Here is a 21,692-nt window from a genome sequence, read left to right on the forward strand (position 1 = left end):
AGCACAGACGGCCCAGGGTCAGGCTTTGATTGTTGTTAAATGGGATTAGTTTTGGGAAAGCAAAATGAAATGTGAGCCCTGCAAATTCAACACCAGCTGTCTGTCTGAGCCCAGTGCAGACCCCAATCGCCCCTGCTGCTCCTCTGGGCCAGCCCCAGGGATCCCAGCCTGAAGGAGCCCTTTGCCCCAGGGTAGAACTCCTAATGTTGCTTTCCCAGGAGAGCCCGGAGGGAATCCCAGCCAGAGGGGCACACTTACCTTCCCGTGCATGAGCATCCGGAGGGTGAGAGTAATGTTGAGCTCTGGCTCTTCCAGGCCGGTATCTGAGCCACTCATCCTGTCTGGCGACGCCATGGTATAGGAATGCATGAACCGGCTTCTGGGCAAACCAGCACCCAGGGTCTAGTAGGGACCCAAGCAGCTAAATCTGCAGAGAGAGGAACATCAATGGGTACAGCAAGCCCCTGCGTGGACCTTGGCCGCTCGCTTGCCCGCAGTACCGTCGTAACCCTGCTGTGCGGGAGGCTCACGGTCAGTATTGCAGCAAAGCCCAGGCTGGCTGGGCAGGCTGTGGCTTCACCCCAGCTCTCCCAGAGCACCCTGCAGAGCCATGAGATAGATGCATGGGCAGAGCATGCACGTAAATATGGCAGCTGGGTTGCCCTTAGCACTGAACCCGCCCACGACCCTGAGCGTTAGAGGCTGCGTGACTGAGCCAGGGCACTGGGCATTTGGCAAGATCTAGCCAGGATGGCAGAGGGGTTGAGGTGACTCCTCTGCTTGTCTGCCCAGCGCCTTCTCTCTGCAGTGTTCAGTGATTGCCCTGTTCAGACCCTTTCTGGGAAACTCAGCCCTTAAAGGCACAACCTCCTCCTCCAACCTTCCCCCTTAACCTTCTTTTAGGGATCCTTCTATGGGGATCCCCTCCTCCCTAAGAATTTCCCACACCCTCCCTTCGCTGAGTTGTCGCCCTGTCTCTGGACATCTGAGATCGCTCATGGCAGAGCCTGTCCTCACTCTCTGTGCACCTGTGCAAGGGGATGGCCCTGGGTAAGTGATTTATATTAATGACCAGGACTGGAATACTGAACAGAGCCTGCATCACAGCAGTGGAGTGGCCAACAGTTGCTACCATCCGGTGGCTGGCGTGTGCTGAGCTGGTGGCATTGGCCCCGATCCTAGGCAACAAACATCCAGCTTTCAAAAGCAACGGGTACAGCTGGCAATATGGGGCCCACTCAGCAGAGAGGCCAAGGGTACAGCTGGCAATATGGGGCCCACTCGGCAGAGAGGCCAAGGGTTCGATGGGCCACACCCACTCTACATGGCACTCTGTCTCCATCTTATGGTGGCTGAGCCACAGATAGAGGCTGAGGAGGCCTCAACAGTCGGAGCTAACTCAGGTGCGTCTTTTAGAGGCTCCTGCATTTCAAACCAGCTGGTCTCAGGTTTGATCCCTGCTGCTTGATGAGCCAGCGAGGAGCGTCATGTTACACATGGGGCCGAGCCTATGCTCTGACCCCAGACGGGTGCAAACAGCTGTGTAACAAACTGTGTTAGCTAATGTATATTAAAGAACAGTAGAGAGGCAGCTGTTGTATATTTATTTAGTTTTATAAGAAAATGTCAGAGGGACTTTTCCTGCTTTCTGCTGGTGGCTTGTTGACACGGCTTTTCAAACACTGCTAAAACAATTGTAAAGGCTGTAAAAATCAGAAAGTTGGTCTGCGCCGAATCTATGGCGGATTCTTGGGCTGTGTAGCTAACAGGGCAAAGCAACCCAGACAAACGTGTGATTTACGAGCCAGGTGCAGATCTCCCCGGTGAGACAGACTAGGGAAGATGGATACTGTCTGGCCAAAACTAGCCAGTAACTCCAATGGCCCAAGAAGCAAATAAGTAAGAATAAGACCGCTGTTGTAAGAAGCAATGGAACACAACGAAAAGCCACCTAGACTGTGTAAGGAGGAGGGTAGCAGTGGCTAAAGAAAGATCACTAAGGAGGTACCAATTAAGAGAGTTAGCAGGAGAAGTAAAAATGTATCCATTAAAAAGCTTGTGGGTTAGCATGTATGAAACGCTAGGCTAGGCTAGACTGTTTAGAGCTGAGGTTGTTTAATAATTTGCCCCTGGGTGATGTCATGAGACAAGGTATAAAGGATGTGCGTTCACCAAAGGGAGGTTGGAGCAACACAGGAGCCAAACCAGGGACTGGCATAGAGCGAAAGCTGACAGAAGCAGGCTCCTTGCGCCCCAGGATTGGGCATTAGGTTCCTGCTCTGTCTCCTTCACTTCAGCGTTATGCTTGATTAAGCCAGTGCGGCGATGTGCTGAAATGTTCTTATTAGAGCTTTCAATAAATTAAGCTGAGCAATTGGCCTGGACTGTGCGTTCCACCCACTGGGGTGGCCTTCTCAGGGGGCTGAGGAAGGGGCAGGGCAAGCATGTGGCCAAGGCCTGTCCTGAACCTGGTCTGCGGCTAGAGGACTTTGGTCTCCAGGCCTGGTAGTCCAGAGCCTTCCCCAGCACTACGCTCATTCAGTGATGTGGAAGAGACCAGATCCCCAGGGGTTAGCCGAGCAAAGGGGCTGGCATGAGTCCAGGGGGAGGCGGGCTGGTGAGCTGGGGAAGGCGGTGAGTTTGAGGGGGCTGCCCTGAGGAGACACTGCTGACTGAAGTTGTGCCAGTATCGCATTAGGGGAAATGAGTGGGAGTCCTGGGCGGCGCAGCTGGGAGTGTTTGGAACCTGGGTTTTAGTCCAGACTACGCAGAGGTGGAAGGCTTGGGCAGCTGCAAAGTTTGTTCTGAAATCTGGTTTGTATGCTGCCCCCTCGCTCTCTGCGCCCCCCCCCCCCATCTGTTTCCTCAGTGCTGTCCCCTGGTGCAGTCCTGGGGGCATAAAGGGACAGCAAAGGCAGCTGATCTGGGGATAGGGGATGTAGCCAGGAGCAGAGGAGTGGCACGGGCTGTTGCAGCCAAGTGTAAGTTAGAGCAGCCCTGAGACAATCAATTTAAAACCAGGAAATCTTCCTGCTGTTCTGACTTGCATGAGGGACTGGGCCAAGGATCTGGGACGGTGGCTTAAAGCCTTCTCTGCCTCTCCCCTTCCCTCCTGTGCTGAGTGGAGCGTGGCCGAAATGGACGATGGGGCCTGCATCGGTCAGGGAGATTGGGTTTGGGTCTCTTCCTAGATCTGCTTGGTTCTGTCTGCACTGGGGAACCAATGTACCAGAACCCTGGGCCCCAGAACACGCAGGGTCCTGGGTGGGAGTGTTGCCCCTTTTGCAGATAAGCAGGGACTGGCTCACGTTCTGCACAGCATAGCAGTAGCTATGACGGTGAAGGGAAGGACGGAAGGGGAATCCAGCCTCCTCTTCAAGGGCACAAGCTGATGGCCTGTTGCAGGGGTCTGGCAGGATTCCCCCTCCACCCCTACGGACAATCAGCGGGTGGATTAGCACATCGGGACTGCCAGGAGAGATGCTATCACTGAGGAGGAGAGACGGAGTATGGCATTCTGGTCACCTTCCTCTGAAGCATCAGCTATCAGCCTCTGGTGGAGTGAGGACACCAGACGGGATGGAGCATTGGATTGTCCAATCTACTGATACCTGTCGTCTCCTATTCGTATAGCTGGGACATTCATTCTGACTCCTCCAGCCGTATCCCCTACCCAGGCAGCAAACATTCCCAGGTGGATCCCTGCATCTTTCTCTGCATGTTGCTGCCCCCAGCCTTTGAGCACTGTCCATGCGCTGCACTGTGCTGGCGGTGGGAGGATGCTCCAGTCCAGGGGAGAGGGTTTGTGTGTGGGTGTGTCTGAGATGTAAGGGATCCGAGTGACATCACTTAGGTGAGGAAGGCGAGGGAGAATGGCGGGGCGAATGGCAATCCTCTGAATTATGGTTTGACTAAGCCCAAGGCCCCCAGCTACGTTATGGCTGGGTTCAGCTTCTCTTGTGGTGGGCAGAAGCCCTCTCCCAGCAGGGCTGTGGTTCACCACCATCAGAGTTATTCTTGCTTCACTGCAGGCTCTTTGCTCCCTCTGTGCCGGCTACAGTCCCTCTGTAACCCCTCTCTTAGCGTCCCGGGGCTTAGATCCCTATCGCCTCTGCTGTCCTGCTTTATTTCGGCCTTGTGAGCCTGCCTGGGAATCCGGCACCATGCCCTGGGAGCCATCCGGCTCGTCAGCACTGTCAGCAAGGTGACATACATGGTCCTAGCACTGATTTTGCCTTGACCCAGCAAACAGTGGGGCTGGCCTGTGAGGGTCCCCAAGAAAGCATCCGAGATAGTGGATGGCAAGAGAACACAGGCAGCTTTGGGGGAGCGGTGACTGAGGCTCTGCATGGCCAGAGGGCAGTGGGGACACCAAACGAACAGGCTGATCAGCTCAGAGGTTTGCTAATAAAGGGGCTAAAGAGAGAGCATGGAAACAAGGAGCACTATTAATGCCAGCGTTGGAATCGTGAGTCACCTGCAAGGGAGCTTACTGGCTGCTGCTAAAGCTTTCACCAAACCTATCGGGCCAGCTCTTGCCCACACTGTGCAGTCGTGAAAAGTCTGAAACGCCAAGGAACAATCGCAGCTCCGCTGCGTGGGGAGGCCTCCTGGCCCATCCTCCATGCTAAGGAGAGACGCTGCTCGGAGGGGCATTATGGGAGCTGGTGTGCAAGGGAGCGGGTGTGACGCTGGCCATAAAGGAGGATCTGCTAGCCCCAAATCCTGTGTGTGTGAAACACCTGTACACGCACATGTGCTCCTTGCCCTGCTGTTGGCTTAAGGAGCAGAATTCCATCCCCTTGCTCCCAGTGTGCAAAGCCTGTTTTATGCAGGGTCTGTTGGAGGGCAGCAGGATTTAACACCATAAGAGCTGCAATGTTTGGGTGATTGTGGCACACGCTGTGTATCTCTTATGGTTTTGTGTTCTATACTCTGTAGCTGTAATGTCTGAGGAGCCTGCCTGCTTGCCAGTGCCACTTTGGAAGGCAGAGTTGATGCTGTACGTTACAGAGAAGACCTCCCCACCCTTCCTCTCCTACACTCCTGGAGACTTTACTTTATAGCTCAGTGGTTTGAGCATTGGCCTGCTAAACCCAGGATTGTGAGCTCAATCCTTGAGGGGGCCATTTAGGGATCTGGGGCAAAAAATCTGTCTGGGGATTGGTCTTGCTTTGAGCAGGGGGTTGGACTAGATGACCTCCCAAGGTCCCTTCCAGCCCTGATATTCTATGAGGCTGCTCTACCTTACGCTGGCTAATCTAGGAGCTACACAGCCACTTTTCCCTACCCCCTCTTATCTGGGCCAACACCAGTGCAGCACAGAATAGGGAGCACTGTGCCGGGCAGTGAATGACTACACAGCATGACAGACCATGCAGCGTGGGTGGACTGCAGCGTGTCTAAAAGATGCCTTACGAAATGAGCATATTAGATAAAGCTCTGGGTTGATCCCTTCTGTATCCGTGACCAACCAGTGAAACACCCAAAATAAAGACCGCCATTGCGCAATCCAAGCCAGCGCTAACAGGACATGATAGGGGTGTCTGGTTACTCCCAAGCAGACCTCAGGCAAAGCTGGATGTGTTCAGTAAAACTGCTAGCTCTGTACCTTCCCCATCCGCCCGAGTGTATTAATGACAGGCTCCCGGAGGCTGGGACACAACAGCTGACAGTTGTTTTTGTGTCACCAATGCTCAAGTGCCAGTGTGTCCCTGGACACACATTGATTTCCTACAGACTGCACCTTGCACCCTGTGTGTCTGAGCACAGCGGCTGTTGTTTAATAACTTTAGTGTGTGCAGGGCTGTATCCTGCCAGGACATTTTTCCATCCCATGCTGCCAGCCCAGCTCCAGGGTCAGGGATTGCCAATCAGACAGCTGCTGCACACCCAGGACCTGGAAGAGCATATGGGTGGGCGTTCCCCACAACAAAATACTCCGTTTACTCCCAGTTAAAGCAAGTGTCTCCACCACAACCACAAATCCAGAGAATTGCCAGCTAAGACATCCACCAGTCACATGCCCTCTAGCCATAGGCACCATAATAGCACGGGCCTTGATTTCCAGAAGTGCTGAACGTCAAACCCTCCCCCTGATGGAACCTGGAGCAGTTCCGTACTTCTGACTATTGGGCCCAAGTGACCCAATCAAGCACACGCTAGCTCACTTCCACTCTCAGACTGGCATCATATCAGCAAGTGTAACCCGCCTGCTTTACACTGCAGCATTTGACTTTGGCCTAAGGCACAGGAGAGGAGCCATGGGGAGATGATGCGGATTGCAGCTGGCATACTCTGTATCTGCCCATCTGAGCAGGGCAACTCAGCACCAGGGGCCTAGAAACACCCTGAAGTAGAGCGTGGTCATTACCAAACATGCTTAGTAGCTGTTTCTGAAGCTGTAGCGGAAGTTTTCATTGTGGGCAAGCCACCTGACTGGCCACACCCAGTCACTTCTGAGAGCTCAGCCAATCAGAGCACAGTGGGGGATGGGGGAAAGATATAAATAAGGAGTTAAAGCAGGGGTGGGCAAACTTTTGGGCTCAAGGGCCACAGCTGGGTATGGAAATTGTATGGTGGGCCATGAATGCTCATGGAATTGGGGGTTGGGGTGTGGAAGGGGGTGAGGGCTCTGGCTAGGGGTGTGGGCTCTGGGGTAGGGCCAAAAATGAGGAGTTCAGGCTGCAGGGGTGGATGAGGGCTCTGGTAGGGGGTGCAGGTTCTGGGGTGGGTCTGGGGATGAGGGGTTGGGGGTGCAGAGGGTGCTCCGGGCTAGGACCGAGGGATTCGGAGGGCAGGAGAGGGATCAGGGCTGGGGCAGGGGGTTGGGGTGCAGGCTCTGGGCAGCGCTTACCTCAAGCAGCTCCCGGCAGCAACGGCAATATCCCACCTCTGGTTCCTAAGCGGAGGCATGGCCAGGCGGCTCTGCGCGCTGCCCCGTCCGTACCCCCCCCCCAGTTCCCATTGGTCGCAGTTCCTGGCCAATGGGAGCTGTGGAGCTGGTGCTTGGGGCCGGGGCAGCGCGTGGAGCCCCCTGGCTGCCCCTACATGAAGGAGCCGGAGGGGGGACATGCCACTGCTTCCGGGAGCTGTGCAGTACCACAGCACGTGCAGAGCAGGGCAAGCCCCCAAGCCTGCTCCCTGGCTGGAGTGCTGGAGCAGGGCAAGCCCTGGACCCTGCTCCCTGGCGGGAGCTCGAGGGCCAGATTAAAATGTCTTAAAGGCCGGATGTGGTCCCTGGGCTGTAGTTTGCCCATCCCTGAGTTAAAGGCAACCCTGATGAGGAGGTGCTTGTTGGCAGGTTCTAGTCCTTGTAACATGTTGAATACAGGTGAGTGCTATTCTGGCTTCTCCTACTAGGGAAGCTCTCCATTAAGATAAGGTTTGATCCATGAGGCAGTGTTTTATGGACCTGGAGGGAGAGCTATGAGGAAGCATCTCTCACCTAGAGAGGCTACATTGTCTGTGGAACTTCATGTAGCTATCAGCTAACTGTTCGAAGCAGGGATTCTGTCTCTGTTCAACAGATAATGGGGCAGATCTGAGGGAGTGGTGAGTTTCTACATTCTTACCTCGCCTGGCGGGGCTTATGGGGTGCAGATAGTGTGAGTGCCTTATGGAGATCCAGGGACTGGCTATTTTATATGCGGATCCCAATCCATGTACCACTTTGGATACCGATGACAGGTTTCTGATTCACCAGCAAGTAAGGAGCAGTCAGCTATTAGCACGTGAGCTGGACCGGGGCTCGCTGTGGAGATCCCCAGATTGTCTGTTTGCTGGCATGGTTCTGAAGTGTTTGAAAGGGCTGAGATGCTGCTATTCTCCCCGGGCTTGGACGAGTCCAGCTGACACACACACTACATAGTATAGTCACTCTGTAAAGACTGAGAACTCATCTCCTAGAGCCGCTCGGGGGGAATGGGTTTGTGTGTGTGTGTACTGACATAGAGAAGTGTAGCTGTTATGAGTATATGTAATAGCATCAAAGTGTATGAGAGACACCATCAGATTTACTGCCTAACAACTTGAATTTAAAAGTGATTCTTAGTATTGGGCTATAACTTACAATGTTGTCTCGTTTCAGTGTGCATGGAATGTTTGTTTACTAAGAAAGTGTAGCCTGTTGTCCCAGGATATCAGAGAGGCGAGGTGGGTGAGGTAATGTCTTTTATTGGACCAGCTGCTGTTGGTGAGAGAGACACACTTTTGAGCTTACACAGAGCTCTGTGCAGATACAGCACACAGAACTCTGGCATGAAGAAGAGCTCTGAGTAGCTCAAAACATCTCTTTCATTAACAGAAATGGGTCCAATAAAAGAGATTCCCTCACCCCCCCCCCCTTGTCTCTCTAATGCCTGGTCTACACTGCATACTTACTACGGTGCTCAGGAGAGTGACAAATCCACACCCCTGGGCAACGCATTTATACCCACCTTAACCCCCGTATCGGCAGGAGAGCTTCTCCCACCGCCACAGCTACTCCGTCTTGCAGAGGTGGAGTTATTAAGCTGACGGAAGAGCTCTCTCCCGTCGGCTTAAAGCCTCTTTGCCAGGCACTGCTCTACATTTGTAGTGTAGGCCTGTAAGAAACTGCACGGCCGGCCGTCCCTCTGAAGTTGACTGGGAACTATTCATACCTACCGGGCAGGGTTTACAATAGTCCTGAGGTTTAACTGAGTCACATTGTGTGAAATGACAGCACTCTGGTCTGTGCACCCACAGAGAGGGAAGCTGAGGTGCGGGAAGGGGACTGTAATAGTTAAGGATAATATTGCCTCATCAGCTCCATTCTGCAAACAAACCCAATGCACACGCCACTACCTCTAACTCCCGTCCAGCCCCATGTCCCAGCGAGATGAATATGTATCCAGCTGGGCAAGCAGGTACAGCCTGTCATATGCTCTGGGTTGCTAGATGTGCATGCGCAGGGACGAGGCTGGTGTGCAGGAGTGCGATGGAGAGCAATCCAGATGGGACTGGAGTCTCGGCCAAAGGTTCTGGTGGATATGGGCTGAGTCTGGAGCTGGCAGATTTTTTGGAAGCAGGGTCTGTTGCAGCTGAAGGGCCTGAGTGCAGATTTACTTTAGATGCTGTGAGCTGCCACACAGCTCCTTGTGCCAGCTCCCTAAAGAGTACCGCCAGTGTGGGACGCTCCTCCACCAGTGCACAGCTGGCTGTGCCAGTTCTCCGTTTCTTCTGCAACAGTCTTGGCACAAGCCATGCACAGAGCAGAGGCAAGGGGCAGGCCAGAAGAGGAAAGGGTAGTAAAGGTTAGACCCGCACTCAGCCATCCTATGCCCTGCAAAGCCCCATTGATCCAGAGGCACAACCCTGAGGGCTGCCCTAGCTCATACCTGGGTCCCCATTAAATCCCTGAATAGGGGGAGGCACAATCTTCCTTTTAGCCTCTGCACTGGTACCTTCACTAGAACCTGGGTAACTCTGCCCCATGTCCTATCAGCCCACCCCTAACCCTCGCCCTCCCTGTGCTCGGCCATCTCTACTCTTTGGAGCAGCAAGGTAATGAACACGACAAGGATTGGCCTTTCCCAAGGGCTCAACGACCAGCTAACACACTCGGGCCCAGGCGTTGCCTGGCACGCCCACAGTACATCATATTTTTTATCTCTGGGACGTTGCCATCTGTGTGAAGGTGCCTAGTTCTGGCCCTCCCTTGATGATCATGCCTCACCCTTATACAGCTCTTTCCATCAGTAGATCGCCAAGCGCTTAACCAGGGGGGTCAGTATCATTATCCCCATTTTACAGATAGAGAAATTGAGGCACAGGGCAGAAAAGTGACCAGGGTCGCCCAGCAGGCCAGTGGAAGAGCCACTGATTTATTTGTCCTTATTTACTTGGTTGTTAACTAGTCCAGCTATGCAAGATGCATCCCAGAGGCAGTGGTGTGCGGTGCAGCCCAGTGCTCTGGGTACGTGCTGGGGGAATGCCATGCTGGGGCGCTCCCCAGCGGTCTGCAGGTGTTACGCCCCCTGGGTGAGGAGCGTCGGGTGGCACCCACCTACATTTCTGGCATACTCACCAGCTGTGCTGATGTCAATGGCATGTTACTGGATGAGGGCAGCACAGTGGCAGAGGCAGGGGTGGTTAAAAACTAAACAGGGCTGGATCCACCAAAACTGTGCGCTTCCCAGAACACATCAATTCCCCCTCCCACATTCCCCTTCTCCTCAGCCGCATGCTCCCAGGGCTCTGAGCTCTTGCTCCCTGTCCCTGTTCAAATGGATTCTTCCTTCTGTCCATCCTCAGGCTCTTTGATCTTCCCCTTCCACCTCTCCCTGAACAGGCCCTGGGTTTCTCGCTGTTCTGGGCTCTCCCAGACTGCCAGGCCTAGATACTTAGGGCCTGGCCCTAATCCAGCTCCCTGTGTCCAGTGAATGCTGCAACCGTGCCTAGGTTTCTGTTAGCACCAGCTCCCTCCCACACCCCTTGCATTCAGGCTGATGGCAAAGTTGCTGCCTGATAAATGTTGCAAGATCAACATGGGGCTTTGCGCCTTATATTTGGGAAATGTTGTTTGTCATTTAAAGAGTTCAATGTTAAAAGTGCCCAGACAGTAAGGTGATGGGTGCTATTGAAATGCCTATAATAAAAACAGCTGAGCAACACACAGCCCTGGCCTTGTTAAAGGAAGCCAGCTAATCTTGCCTTTTCCTTGGTGAGATGTTTGCATATCCAGGATCAGATGGACTGTACTGGCCGGGGCTTCCCAAATGTGACCTGAGGCTGTGTTTGCAGCCAGCCAGCCTTGGACCCAAGTTCTGTGCTGCCCATCCAAGTGAGAAGTTAGTCCGGAACTATTACGACAACTGGGCGCATGTATACGGTGAACTGTTCCTGTTGATCATTGGGCCAGAAGCATCTGGTGCTAGATTGTAGGTGGAGTTTGGGAGTATGGGCATGTTTTGCGACTGGTGGGGTGTGGGATTCTGGGCAAGGTTCTGGCTTGTGGGTGGGGTTTGGAATTGTAGGGGTGGCTTGTAATAGTGAGGTTTGGGTGTGTGGATGGGGCTGAGAGTGTGGGCGTGTATTGGGTTTTAGCTTGTGGGCAAGATTGAGGTTCATGACTATATCTTGGTTTTATGGATGAGGCTTGGACTTGTGAGTGGGGCACGTTAGAGCACCGCCCACTTTTTCTCCCATGCTGCCCACTGATTGTGGGTCAGAGGGGCCCTAGTGTCTGGCTTGCTATATTTTGCTTTGCCTTTGTATATGACAGATCTGTCCTTGTAGCCAGCTCGCCCTCCTGTTCTGGTCTCCTTTCTGGGGAGACTGATTCTCCAAGAGGCCAGCTTTTCTTCAAGGGCCCATCCCTGGGCTTCCGTGTGCATTTGTTTGTCCCCCGCACCCACATGTGAGCCCGCATTGCCCTCTGTGCAACCTTTACCGAGCCCCCCACCCCTTCCCCGGCGCTCGGCACCACCGTTGCCAATAATCTGTGATGTCCTCGCCAAGTTTCAGGGGAAGCATCCATGGAATGCAAACCCCCACGCGAGCCGGGGTGCTCGATCCAGCCCTCACCTGGGTCCCGCTGCTCTGAACCACCCTGACACGGTTGTACTCGGGGGAGGGGCAGAGGGGGAGGGGCCTTTAGGTGGCTTAATATCCAGGGTCAAAATACTTAAGCCCCTGGATTCCCTTCTGTGAATCCTAAAGAAAACCAGGCACAAAATGCTAGTTTACCCAGCAAGAAGGCAACAGCTGTGTAAACGCAGACATGGTCAAGCCGCTCCTCTGATCTCGACCAGTTGTCCCAGGCAGCAACTATCCCATCAAAGGGTCTCGGGGGGTGGGGGGGCTTATTTGGACTCCAACTCAGGAGATGGCGTGCCAGGCTTGGTTGAAGAGGATGATAACGCAGGCTGGGAGAGGGGACAGGTCTCTTGCATGCAGCAGTGATTGTGTGGGGTGCTAAGGGGGTGTCTCCTTCAGCTCCCTTCCTGGGCAGCACTCCAGGGGCTGGATTCTCAGTGGAGCTGCACCAACTTTGATGGGGCGAAGCTGATGTATAGCAACCGAGAGCCAAGCCCCACAATGCAATCCTGCCAGGGCCTAGCAGTTCTGAACAGCTCCCCCATTACAGAGCCCCGGGCAGTCCAGGGTTGGTTGGTGTGGCTGCTGAAGAGGGTGAGGTCATCTTGCTTTCCTCAATTGTGTCTACAGCCATTCCACCCCCCTAGAGCCAACCAGGTCAGTGGGCGGCTAGGAGACCTCAGACCTGCAGGAAGTGTATGTGTGAGGGGAGGGGGGAGCAGCTGCATGTGCCACAGTTCAGTGCCAGCAGTGCCCAGGAAGGCAATGAATGCCAGCGTAAGCGCACACTCCAGCAGGCATTGCTGAGCGGGCGTGGCAGTGCTGCAGGCATGGGCTGGCTGCTGAGTTCCCCTGTGGACGGGCACTGACCATGCACTCACGGGCTAGTGTTCGTAAAGGAACGCGGGTTTTCCATGGTCCAGGAGATGTCTATGGGGCTGAAATAACGTGATAGGGGTCTGCTGGGCCATGTAAGGGGTGGGAAAATGCAGCCACAAGATAAACACTGCTGCAGTCAGACCAAATGGAGATCAGCAATGGCAGCCCCTGCAGAAGCCAGCAGCACATGGGGCTGCCCTGGCCACACCCCTTCCTGCCTCCCCCTCCCAACTTGCAATAGCCCAGGACAGCCCTGGCCAGATGCCCCCCGTCTCTCCCAGATATGGGAGCTAATTCCTAGCTTTGCAGCTGGGCAGGTGCCCCCCAGGGTGCAACTTTGCATGCACTCTTCTCAGAAGCCCACCAGGAAACCAGTGGTGGATACACCGTCTGATCCCAAGGGGTGGTCCCTGCTGGGGGACCCCCACCCCTCTCATGGCACCTGTCCATAGGCTCTATGGGAGTTCTTGCCTCTCTGCAGAGCAGATGATCTGGGTAACCCCCTGCATGTAAGTGACAGTCACCCTCCTCCAGCCTCTAGCCCCAGTTACCCCTCGAGACCTCGGTTGGTAGTTGGGCCCCGCTCTGAGCTCCCCTTACGCAGGGGTTGATCCAGAGTCAGGCCAGCGAAATCAACGGTGTTAGCGCTGGAGACCCATTACTCTGAATCTTAGCAAGGTGGGTTCTGCCCGCTCGGGCTGGGGATGGGAGGCGGAGCCCTTCCGTGGCTGGGGCCTTGTCTTAGCAGAGGATTTGGGGGGCACGTGGGTTCCTCTGGAAGTCAGCGGAGTGACATCAGAGTGCATCTGGTGCACAACCACAGAAGGGGTCTGCTAAGACCCCTCCTGGTGCAGATCAGAGGCCCCCCTACAGAGATGATCCCTCCCTCCCTCCTCGCTTGATCTGCTTCAGGTCGACTAAAGTAAGTTGGCGTCCAGCTCTTGGTTTTGTCCGCAGCAGTGGGTTTTGCAGAGGCATTCCTGCCTCCTAGCTGGGAGGGGAGAGGTAGTCCCCCTGTTCTGGTGGGTGCCCGGCTCCCCAGGGATGGGGAAGCAGTGTTTGCCGCTGCAGATAGTGGGCATGACTGGCACCCTGGGACGGGAGCAGATGGCATGAGAGAGTAGGTCATGGGATGAAAAGGATCAGCAGCCCACGCCTCTTGTTGCTGCCTGATCCATTGGCAGGGCAGCGCTCTGTGCCTGGCCCGTGGAGCTCGGAGCCCTGATCAAAGTGCCCAGCTTACTGTCAGCAGGACAGCCAGGGGCCAGCAGCTTCCCTTGGGGCTTATATGATCCAGCTGGAGAGAGAGACAGACCTCTGCTCGCATACCCCAAAGCCCTGGGGAGCTGGCTCTGCTGCGGAGGGACGGGAACAGAGTGGATCTGCTAATGGTGTGACAAGCCTCTAAGGCAGTTCCAACTCCCTACAGCTCTCAGGCCGGGGAGCCCCTCAGCTCCCCCAGTGAGCAGGATTTGGGGGTCTGCTGGCAGCAGCAGATGGCTAGACCTGAAGCAGGAGGGGTGGGCTGGACACAGGGTTCCGAGCCTACTGCACCCAGGAGCATTGGGAAGTGTTTTATTTTTAACATCCTTCCTGCCACCTCCTGATCCTGAGCTCTGGGGCGTTTCTAGGGCAGGGGCTGTGGTCTCTGTAGAGAGCTGTGTCAGCTCCAGGCCTGCCAAGACAGTAGGTTTGGGTCCCCCACAGACGTGGCATATTGACCAAGATGACTGGGTCGAGTGACAGGACGATTGGCTGCCCAGGAGAAGAGCATCTCTGGCCGTATCTCCCTGCTCCTGTGGCAAGGAAGAAGGGGTGGACGGAGGGGTCAAGTGACTGGATTTGCTACTGAGGTGCTGTGCAGCTAAGGACAAGGCTCCGTGCCTCAGTTTCCCCATCTGTAATACAAGTGTTATGGAAAGAATGGATGGCCCAATGGTTAGGTGCTAGCCTGTGACTAAGGAAACCTGGGTTCAATGCCCTGCTCAGTGTGACCTTGGGCAAGTCACATAGCCGCTCAGTGCCTCAGTTTCCCCATCTGTGAAATGGGGGTGATAGTACTTCCCTGCCCTGCTGAGGATGAATATGTTAGAGGCTGTTAGGTGCTCCTGTGCTATGGTAACAGGAGCCAGAGGAGCACCGTAGACAGTGCTGCTCCCCTCACTCAGGGCTTGTCTTCATGTACAGTGCCACAGCTGCAAGATGCTTTGGGAGAGCTTCTCCCGTTGGTGTAATTAATCCACGTCCCCAAGAGGCAGTAGCTATGCCGGCAGGAGAGGTTGCTCCCGGGGTAATGTTGGTATAACTGTGTCGCTCGGGGGCATGGATTTTTCAAACCCCTCAGCGACACAGTTAGACCCATGTAGGTCTGTAGTGTAGACCTGAGGGGAGTTAACTTCGTGAGCGTTTGCAAAGTGCCCTGAGCTCGAGGGTGAACGCAGCGTGACTATTCCTGCCATGTGGGTCAGCTGTTGGGACCTTATTGCATGGAAGCCATGGTGCTTGGGGTTCTGTGTCTGAAATATGGCCCTTGTCTTTTCCATAAGAGCAGCTCGATTGGGGGCAGGAAGGGAGCATGCCCCTCTTGGCTTCTTTATGGCACAAGCAGGACTGAGAGGTTTTACGTTCCCCCACCCCCATCTTGTTCAGCTTGTTTTCTATGCTTGACTATCCGCTCACATCTGCCTTTGTTTGCTGTTTGTCTTTGCTCCTGCGTACCGAACGGCAATGACTAATCTACACTGTGGAGAAAGGAAGCCTTTGTGAGAGATCTAGCCCTCTCCCGCCTCCACCCCCCCCCCCCCCCCTTCACTAAAGGGTTAGGACCTGGGCGGCACTGTAGCAAAACAGGGGTGACCTGGCTTGACGGTCCCGGTATCTCTAAAATATCCTTTGACTCCCCCCAACTCTGTCCTGCCCTTCCCAGCACACCACAGAGCCGCTACAAAGGCACCAGCCTAGTTTGCTAAGGATTGCTTGCAGGTTGCCTGCCAGGGGCCATTAGATCCAGTGGGAGTCAGCTGAGCCCAGCACATTCTTCCCGTTAGGAGGAGGAGCCCAGAGGCGAGCTGGAGAAGCAGCTTGCTGTGTGCGCGCCGCTTAGTGTGCGCTACTGTGCTAGGCATGCACTGGACCTTGTGGCATTCTGTCGTTTGATTGGATGTCTGTTCTGCCTCTCTTGAGTCAACCCCTCCCCTTCCACCTAGGGCCCTGGCAGCCCAGGCAGGACCAGGTGTAATGACCCGCCGCTCCAAGCGCATCAGTCTGGGGTAGCAGGGATGACAATGAGCCGCCTTTCCCTGCAAAGTGCTTTACAATCCTCATGGCTTCCCCAGGGATAGGTCACTATTGTCCCCACATTAGATGGGGAAACTGAGGCACTGATAGACAACATTGCAGGCCCAAGGCAAAAGTGGCAGAGCCAAAATTAGAACTCGGGAGCTACTGGCCCCCTGTCCTATGCTCAGATCACTAGATCATTGGGTTTTAATCCTTACGTTTTGTGCACCCCTAAACTGAACTGGGATAATTGGTGTCCTAATAACCAGCATAGAGAAATCAGGCCAGTCACTGGCCATCTGGGTACAGGGGCTTTCTGTGTGTGCATTTTGTCCTGAGGATCTGAGTTCTAATCTCACAGTTGCCACCAGGAAGTGCCGATTGGGGAAGCCCTTGATGGCTATGCAGTGTATACAGAACACCAAGTCTTTGTGCCCCTAACCCTCTCTGAGCCCCAACGTTCTCCAGCACACAAAGGGTAAAACAGAGCTCCCCAGCTGCAGTGAAAGTTTGTGCGTGTGGGTAGCTTCCTCTTTAGCCCTCCCCATCCCGCCCCCAGCTTTCACAGGAAGGAGGGTGCTCTCGTCCAGGGGCCGAGAACAATTCCCCATGTGTTCCTAGCCTGGTGAGGAGGGCGGGGGGGGGGGGGGGGGCGTCATTCGCAGGATCACTTTACAGATGCTCTGAAGGCTGGTCCCTGCTTCCCTTCTGACATGAATGAGGCAGGCTGGAGGATGTGAGGCTTTCAAAGGACAAATGGGCAAATGATTGTGGCCAGAGGGGAATTAGAAACCCTTGGGCAGCTCAGGGCTGAGAGAGTCTGCTGGGGAGGAGAGTCCTTTGGTGAGGTGGGGAGGGGGTCTTGGGAGTGTCCCCCACACCTGGAAAGGGGATGGGGAGGAATGTTCCAATGGTGCTGGGAGAGGGGAATGGCCATGGAGCATCCCATTGGAGCTGATGGGGAGTCTCCTGGGAAGATGTCACGTGGTGGGAGGTGTCCCTTGGAAAGTTCTGTCTTGAGGTTAAGCGGTAGGGGGTTCTCTGCAGGATCTGGATTCTAGCTGTGTGGGGGGAAAGGTCTGGTCCTGGAAGACTCATGTAGAGCAGAAATGGGGGGGGGGGTGAAACCTGCCAGAGATTTCCCCAGTTTGTCATGTCCATTGCAGGGAAATGTTGAAGTCACGGCTTGGGATGCACCCGTCTCATGCAAAGCTTAGCTGATGGCAGTGATGCTCTAAATCCACCATCTCTGGGACCCATCCCCTTACACACCCCTTTGGCTGATAATATTAGAGTGGGGCGGTAGCACCGCTCTAATTAAGGTTAAGACTCGCTTACTGTTTACCAGCTGATTTTTTTCTAAGTGCCCTAAAATCCTCATGCTGACTCAGATTGTCTTGAAAATCGATGTGTCTCATGGAGATGTGGGGTAGGGTCGGTGATCCAAATTTGAGGGCCTTTGAGCTTTGGGTTCCCACGATACAGCTCCCACCCAAAGAATGTGGCATCAACCTTTGGTGGTCCTTATTAACCCTTCTCGCGCACAGCTGGGCAAACCACTCTAAGCAGGCTGATCTAGTGGTGGCTCATCTTGCTCAACAGGAAACCTCACCTGGGAAGTGGAGGGGCTAAACTGCCTCTACACCCCTCCCTTTGTGCCAGCCAAATGGACACATGGGCCACGTTCACCTCATTGACTTCCCTGGAGATGCACCATAATATGGCTTTGTGGATCATCCAGAGGGAGTTTTACATAGGTGGGATTTTGGGGGGGCCCAACTGTGGGTATGAGTGCCCTGCCAGACATGACACCTCCCTTGTGGGCTCAGGCAGCCTGGCACAGTGCCCAGTGCTATGCACATTATTATTATTTTTATGTCATGTGAGTAGTGCTCGGGTCTGTGTGAGCAAGGTGCCCAGCAATGCCTGCAGCGAATGGCATTTGGGTGGCTAATGGGAACAAAGGACGGAGCGGGGTTGGAAGAATGAAAGCAATCTGCAGCTGTGGAGCGGCAGGTGGCACGTGCAGGCTCCCCCACAGGAGGCCAGGGTTGGGTCACCAGTGGAATGAATTGGACGGCCTCATCGCTGATTCCCCTGGATCTCTGTCCTCATTGATTCAGCACAGTGGTGATCCCAGCTCAGGGGCACCAGGGGGGTGGCAGGAAATAGGAATGAGGGGCACTGGCAGAGCTGTGCGGGGGCTCAGGCCCAGAGGAACAGGAGATGCAGTGAGGTCAGATTTAGGGCCACTGGATGGTGAGGCCAAGACAGGACTGAGAGGCACCAGCTGAGCTGGGTAGGGGGGACCCAGAGCTGGAATGAAACTGCAGGGCCGGGCCTGTGGCCCGCTAGCAGGAGTTGGGTGCAGGTCTCAGCAGCGGAGCAGAGCATGGGCCCCACTGAGCTGGAGCAAGGTGCTGGGAAAGGAGTAGCAGGGGTAGTGGGTTAGGACCAAGGAGCATTGGCAGAGCTGTGTGAGTGGGAAGCTTTTCGAATGCCTGGAGTGCTGTGTCCGGCTGCAGCCTGCGCTGCCAGCCCCTTCCTTGCTTGGACACTAAAATAATCCTCTCGGTGAGCCCTGTGCAGCCCCTGGCGATGGGAACAAATCTGTGCTGAGAGACAAAGGTCCTCTGGAGACCCTGTTGCTTCCTGGCATGTGAGTCTGCAAGTGCCCCCGGGTGCTGGGTACCTGCCACTTGGACCAGGGACTGGCCCTCTGGCACCTTATATGCTCCCTGACCTCTGGAACTTCTCGGCTCCAACTAAGACAGGGCGGGGAGGTAACTTGGAGGCGTCATCAGACCCTTCTGACTGGTTTCGGGGAACAGCTCCCTTCTCCCAGCCCCCAGAGGCGGCTTTGGAGCTTCTTGCCAGGGAAACACATGGCTCCGAGAGGAGGAAAACTTTAGCTCTTTCTCCTCTCGAATCCCCGCGTCACTGAGCAGCCTGGGACAGGGCTGGAACATTGTGTCCCGCTCAGCGAGCCATGGGGCATGCAAAGCAAAGTCGCCTCATGTTCACCTCACAGAGCAGATGTTGGGGCTCGCATATCCTCCCCTCACCCCCCGTTCCATTGCCCAGTCACTATTTCACCCACACCCCAGGCAGACTATATAGCTCCCTCGCTATCTCAATCAGTAACACCGTGCACCCTGCCTCTGCTGCGGTGCCACCGCCGGGGCTCCCTCTCTGCCTTGCCGGCACCCCCAGAGTTACAGATCTCCCCCATTCGCTTACCTTTTCTGTCTGTCCCCAGGCTGGCTGCACCTCTTAGTCCCACATTGTCACCCGGAGAGGCGCTGGTAACAACTGGGAGTGACATCAGCCAAGAACAATGAAATGCTTGACAGGCGAGGCACAGGCCAAAGGCTCGGGAATATTCCCCCCCGCCCATCCCGCCCAGCCTCTATCCCTCCCTCTAGGATCCAATTACAGCGGATAAAGGAGACACTAAAAGGAACAATGCATACTGGGTAAGGCCATCTGCCAAGGACAGGGACATTCCATCCCCCACCCCCACCAGCCCCCCTCCGCTGGCATATGCTCGCCCTTTGTAATTGCATTCTTTCCTGGTAACTGAGCGGCCAGTGCGGCCGGCCCAGCGTCAAGGACACCGCCAGCGGGCCAGGCACGGGGTCCCTGGCACAGGGCGGGCTCTTCCCTTTCCATCGCTCTCTCCCCTCCTCACTGCCTGTCACAGAGCAGGTGACTAGTGTGCCACCCAACCATCAACCCTTGGGTGCTTGCTGTTGCTAACCCAGGTGGAGGGGAATTCTAGGGATGAGGGCCTTGGGTAGGTGAGGGGCTGGATTGCATCCTGCATTGCACAGGCCTAGGGGGCGCTGTATCTCTGTTCTGGAGGTTCCATGCAGGCTGCTACTGCACAGGTCTGGCGTGTGTGACGGGGCCCAGTGGCCGTTCACCAGGCTGTGATGGATAGGTCGCCAAGGGATGGAGTGGATCCCATGGTCTATAGAATCAAAGCAGCATCGTGGGGCTTGGAGGGAGAGGTCCTACAGGCGTGCTTGGCAATTCTCTGGCCACCCATAGCTCGCAAAGGAAGAGGGCTTTGATGCCCAGGCGCAGCTCAAATCCTGGAGCTTCCCCCTTTACACTAGACACCCGGTGACAATAGGAAATGGCATTGCTGTAGCTCTTGAAGGCTTGCAATGCAGACTGGAAAGGGCCCCAAGATGTCATGAGTCTGTCATGAGATGTGACCCACCGCTGTAACCATGTGGCTCTGCAGCCCCCCAGGTCCAGATCCACAAAGGTATTTAGGCTCCTAACTTTCACTGCCACAAAGGGAGTTAGGAGCCTGAATACCAGCCCTTCAGATCCTGGCTGTCAGTGCTGTCATGTGGCATGACCACTTAGTGGCTGGTGCAGACACGTCTCCCCGAGAGCTGATCCTGTCGTGCCTTCCAGACAGCAGCTGCTCCCAGGCTGCCGCTGAACGTTTCTGGTTTCCTGGCTGTCGCATTAGCTTTCTGGCAATACTCATCTTCGCAAAATAGGCCCTATTTCTTCCACTAATCCACTCGCTGGTGCAGCAGGGCTAGGGATCGGGCAGGGCTTGTACGAGTTCCTGCATGGTTCGGTTGGGGGTTTTCAGCCTGTCCAGGTGTTGCCTTTCCAATGTGTATAGATGCCATGGTGGGATGGTCCTGCATATGTGCTCCCCACCTGCTGGGGTCATGGCAGGCAGCGTGTCCTTGGATGCAGTCCTCATAAAATGGGCACTTCTTGCAGAGAGGTGGCAGTCATGGCTTTGGTTGAGTTTTCCTTGTGAAGGGCCAGGCTAGGGGTAATGTTCCAGTGGCCCAGTATTTCCCAGATTTGTAGGCGCTGCTATTGGCTCTTGCTTTTGCATTTTAATGTGGCTCTCTGCCATGTTTCGTTTCAACGCGCTTGTATTTCAGCCTCTGCCGGGGATGGTGGTTGGGCCCTACCCAGGTACATATCCTCACCATTTGGTCTCCCCAGCCTGAGGCAGAACAATGATGTAATGAGGCTCAGATGAGCCCTGGCTGGGATGGAGACAGCACAGGGGCTGTGAAGATGGGCTCTCACTCCCCGCATTATAGCAGAGGACCACCACCATCTCCCCACCATCTCCCCCCCGGCTGGGGCTCAAGGAGCACGGATGCTGCACAGTGTCTCTGCCTCCAATGCTCAGCTGATGGCAGGCAGTGATGAGTTGTCACCCTCCAGTGAAGAGGATGGTGCGGAAGAAGGGCCAGGACTAGGAGGACACAGGGCTCCGACATGGACACCGTTACTGCTGAAGGCCCCATGGATTCACATCAGTTGAGGATCTGGCCCATTGGGTTTTTGTCATTGGGCAAAGGAATGATGAGAGGCGATGGGCTGCCCTGTGCTTGGGTGGGGTGATTTGGAACGTGATCTCCCTGTGGTTGGCACAGGTACTAGTAATACCCAGCTGGACGTGCTGGGTACTGACTGGATGTGTTCCCTGTGGTCGTGTAGAGTTGGCTCCATGATTTGATTGCTGGTGGCTGGTTTTTGCAGGGTTTGAATGTTTCAAATGCAGTTCGGCAAGTGCCCTGATCGGGGAGAAGATGGGGTGAGCCGCCCCCACTTATTTCAATAGCACAACTGCTGTTGACTTTAATAGATCAAGGATTTAACCACATTAGTGACTGCCTCCACACTGTGCCCATAGCCTTGCTGCTAGCGGGGGGCATGGAGCCCCACAGCGCTAGCCTCGGCTCTGCAACAGGGTCCCTGTCTGAACTGTGCTTGGGGCCCGCCCGCCATGTTGACTCTGGCCACTGTTAGCTTGAGGGGCTGCCTTTGCATTTGCCCTCATGCCTCCCCATGCAACTTCCTCTAATGCCTTGTCTTTTGCTGCCCCCACTTTTTAATCTCACTGCTCAGTTTGATGCTCCTGAGCAGCTGCCCTCGGCTGGGCTCCCAGCGATGCTCCAGGAGGCAGGCTGGCCTGTGGG

At 55.1% G+C, this 21,692-nt stretch overlaps 1 protein-coding gene across 2 annotated transcripts in view; it reads right to left on the reverse strand.

The window, feature by feature from the left end:
• PCBP4 (poly(rC) binding protein 4) overlaps positions 1–19,130 on the reverse strand; it is a 33,630-nt gene extending 14,500 nt beyond the window's left edge. The window contains exons 1-2 of one of the 2 annotated variants that reach the window (XM_005285266.5): positions 18,958–19,130; positions 259–427 (exon numbers count right to left, since the gene is read on the reverse strand). In XM_005285266.5, the coding sequence (XP_005285323.2) occupies positions 259–369 (111 nt within the window). In that variant the 5' untranslated portion in view covers positions 370–427; positions 18,958–19,130. The remainder of the gene's footprint in view (positions 1–258; positions 428–18,957) is intronic. The other variant, XM_005285267.5, reaches the window with a different exon arrangement.
• Between the last annotated feature and the right edge of the window lie 2,562 nt (positions 19,131–21,692).

The sequence above is a fragment of the Chrysemys picta genome, chromosome 7 (assembly GCF_011386835.1).
Source record: "Chrysemys picta bellii isolate R12L10 chromosome 7, ASM1138683v2, whole genome shotgun sequence".
NCBI classification, from domain to species: domain Eukaryota; kingdom Metazoa; phylum Chordata; order Testudines; family Emydidae; genus Chrysemys; species Chrysemys picta.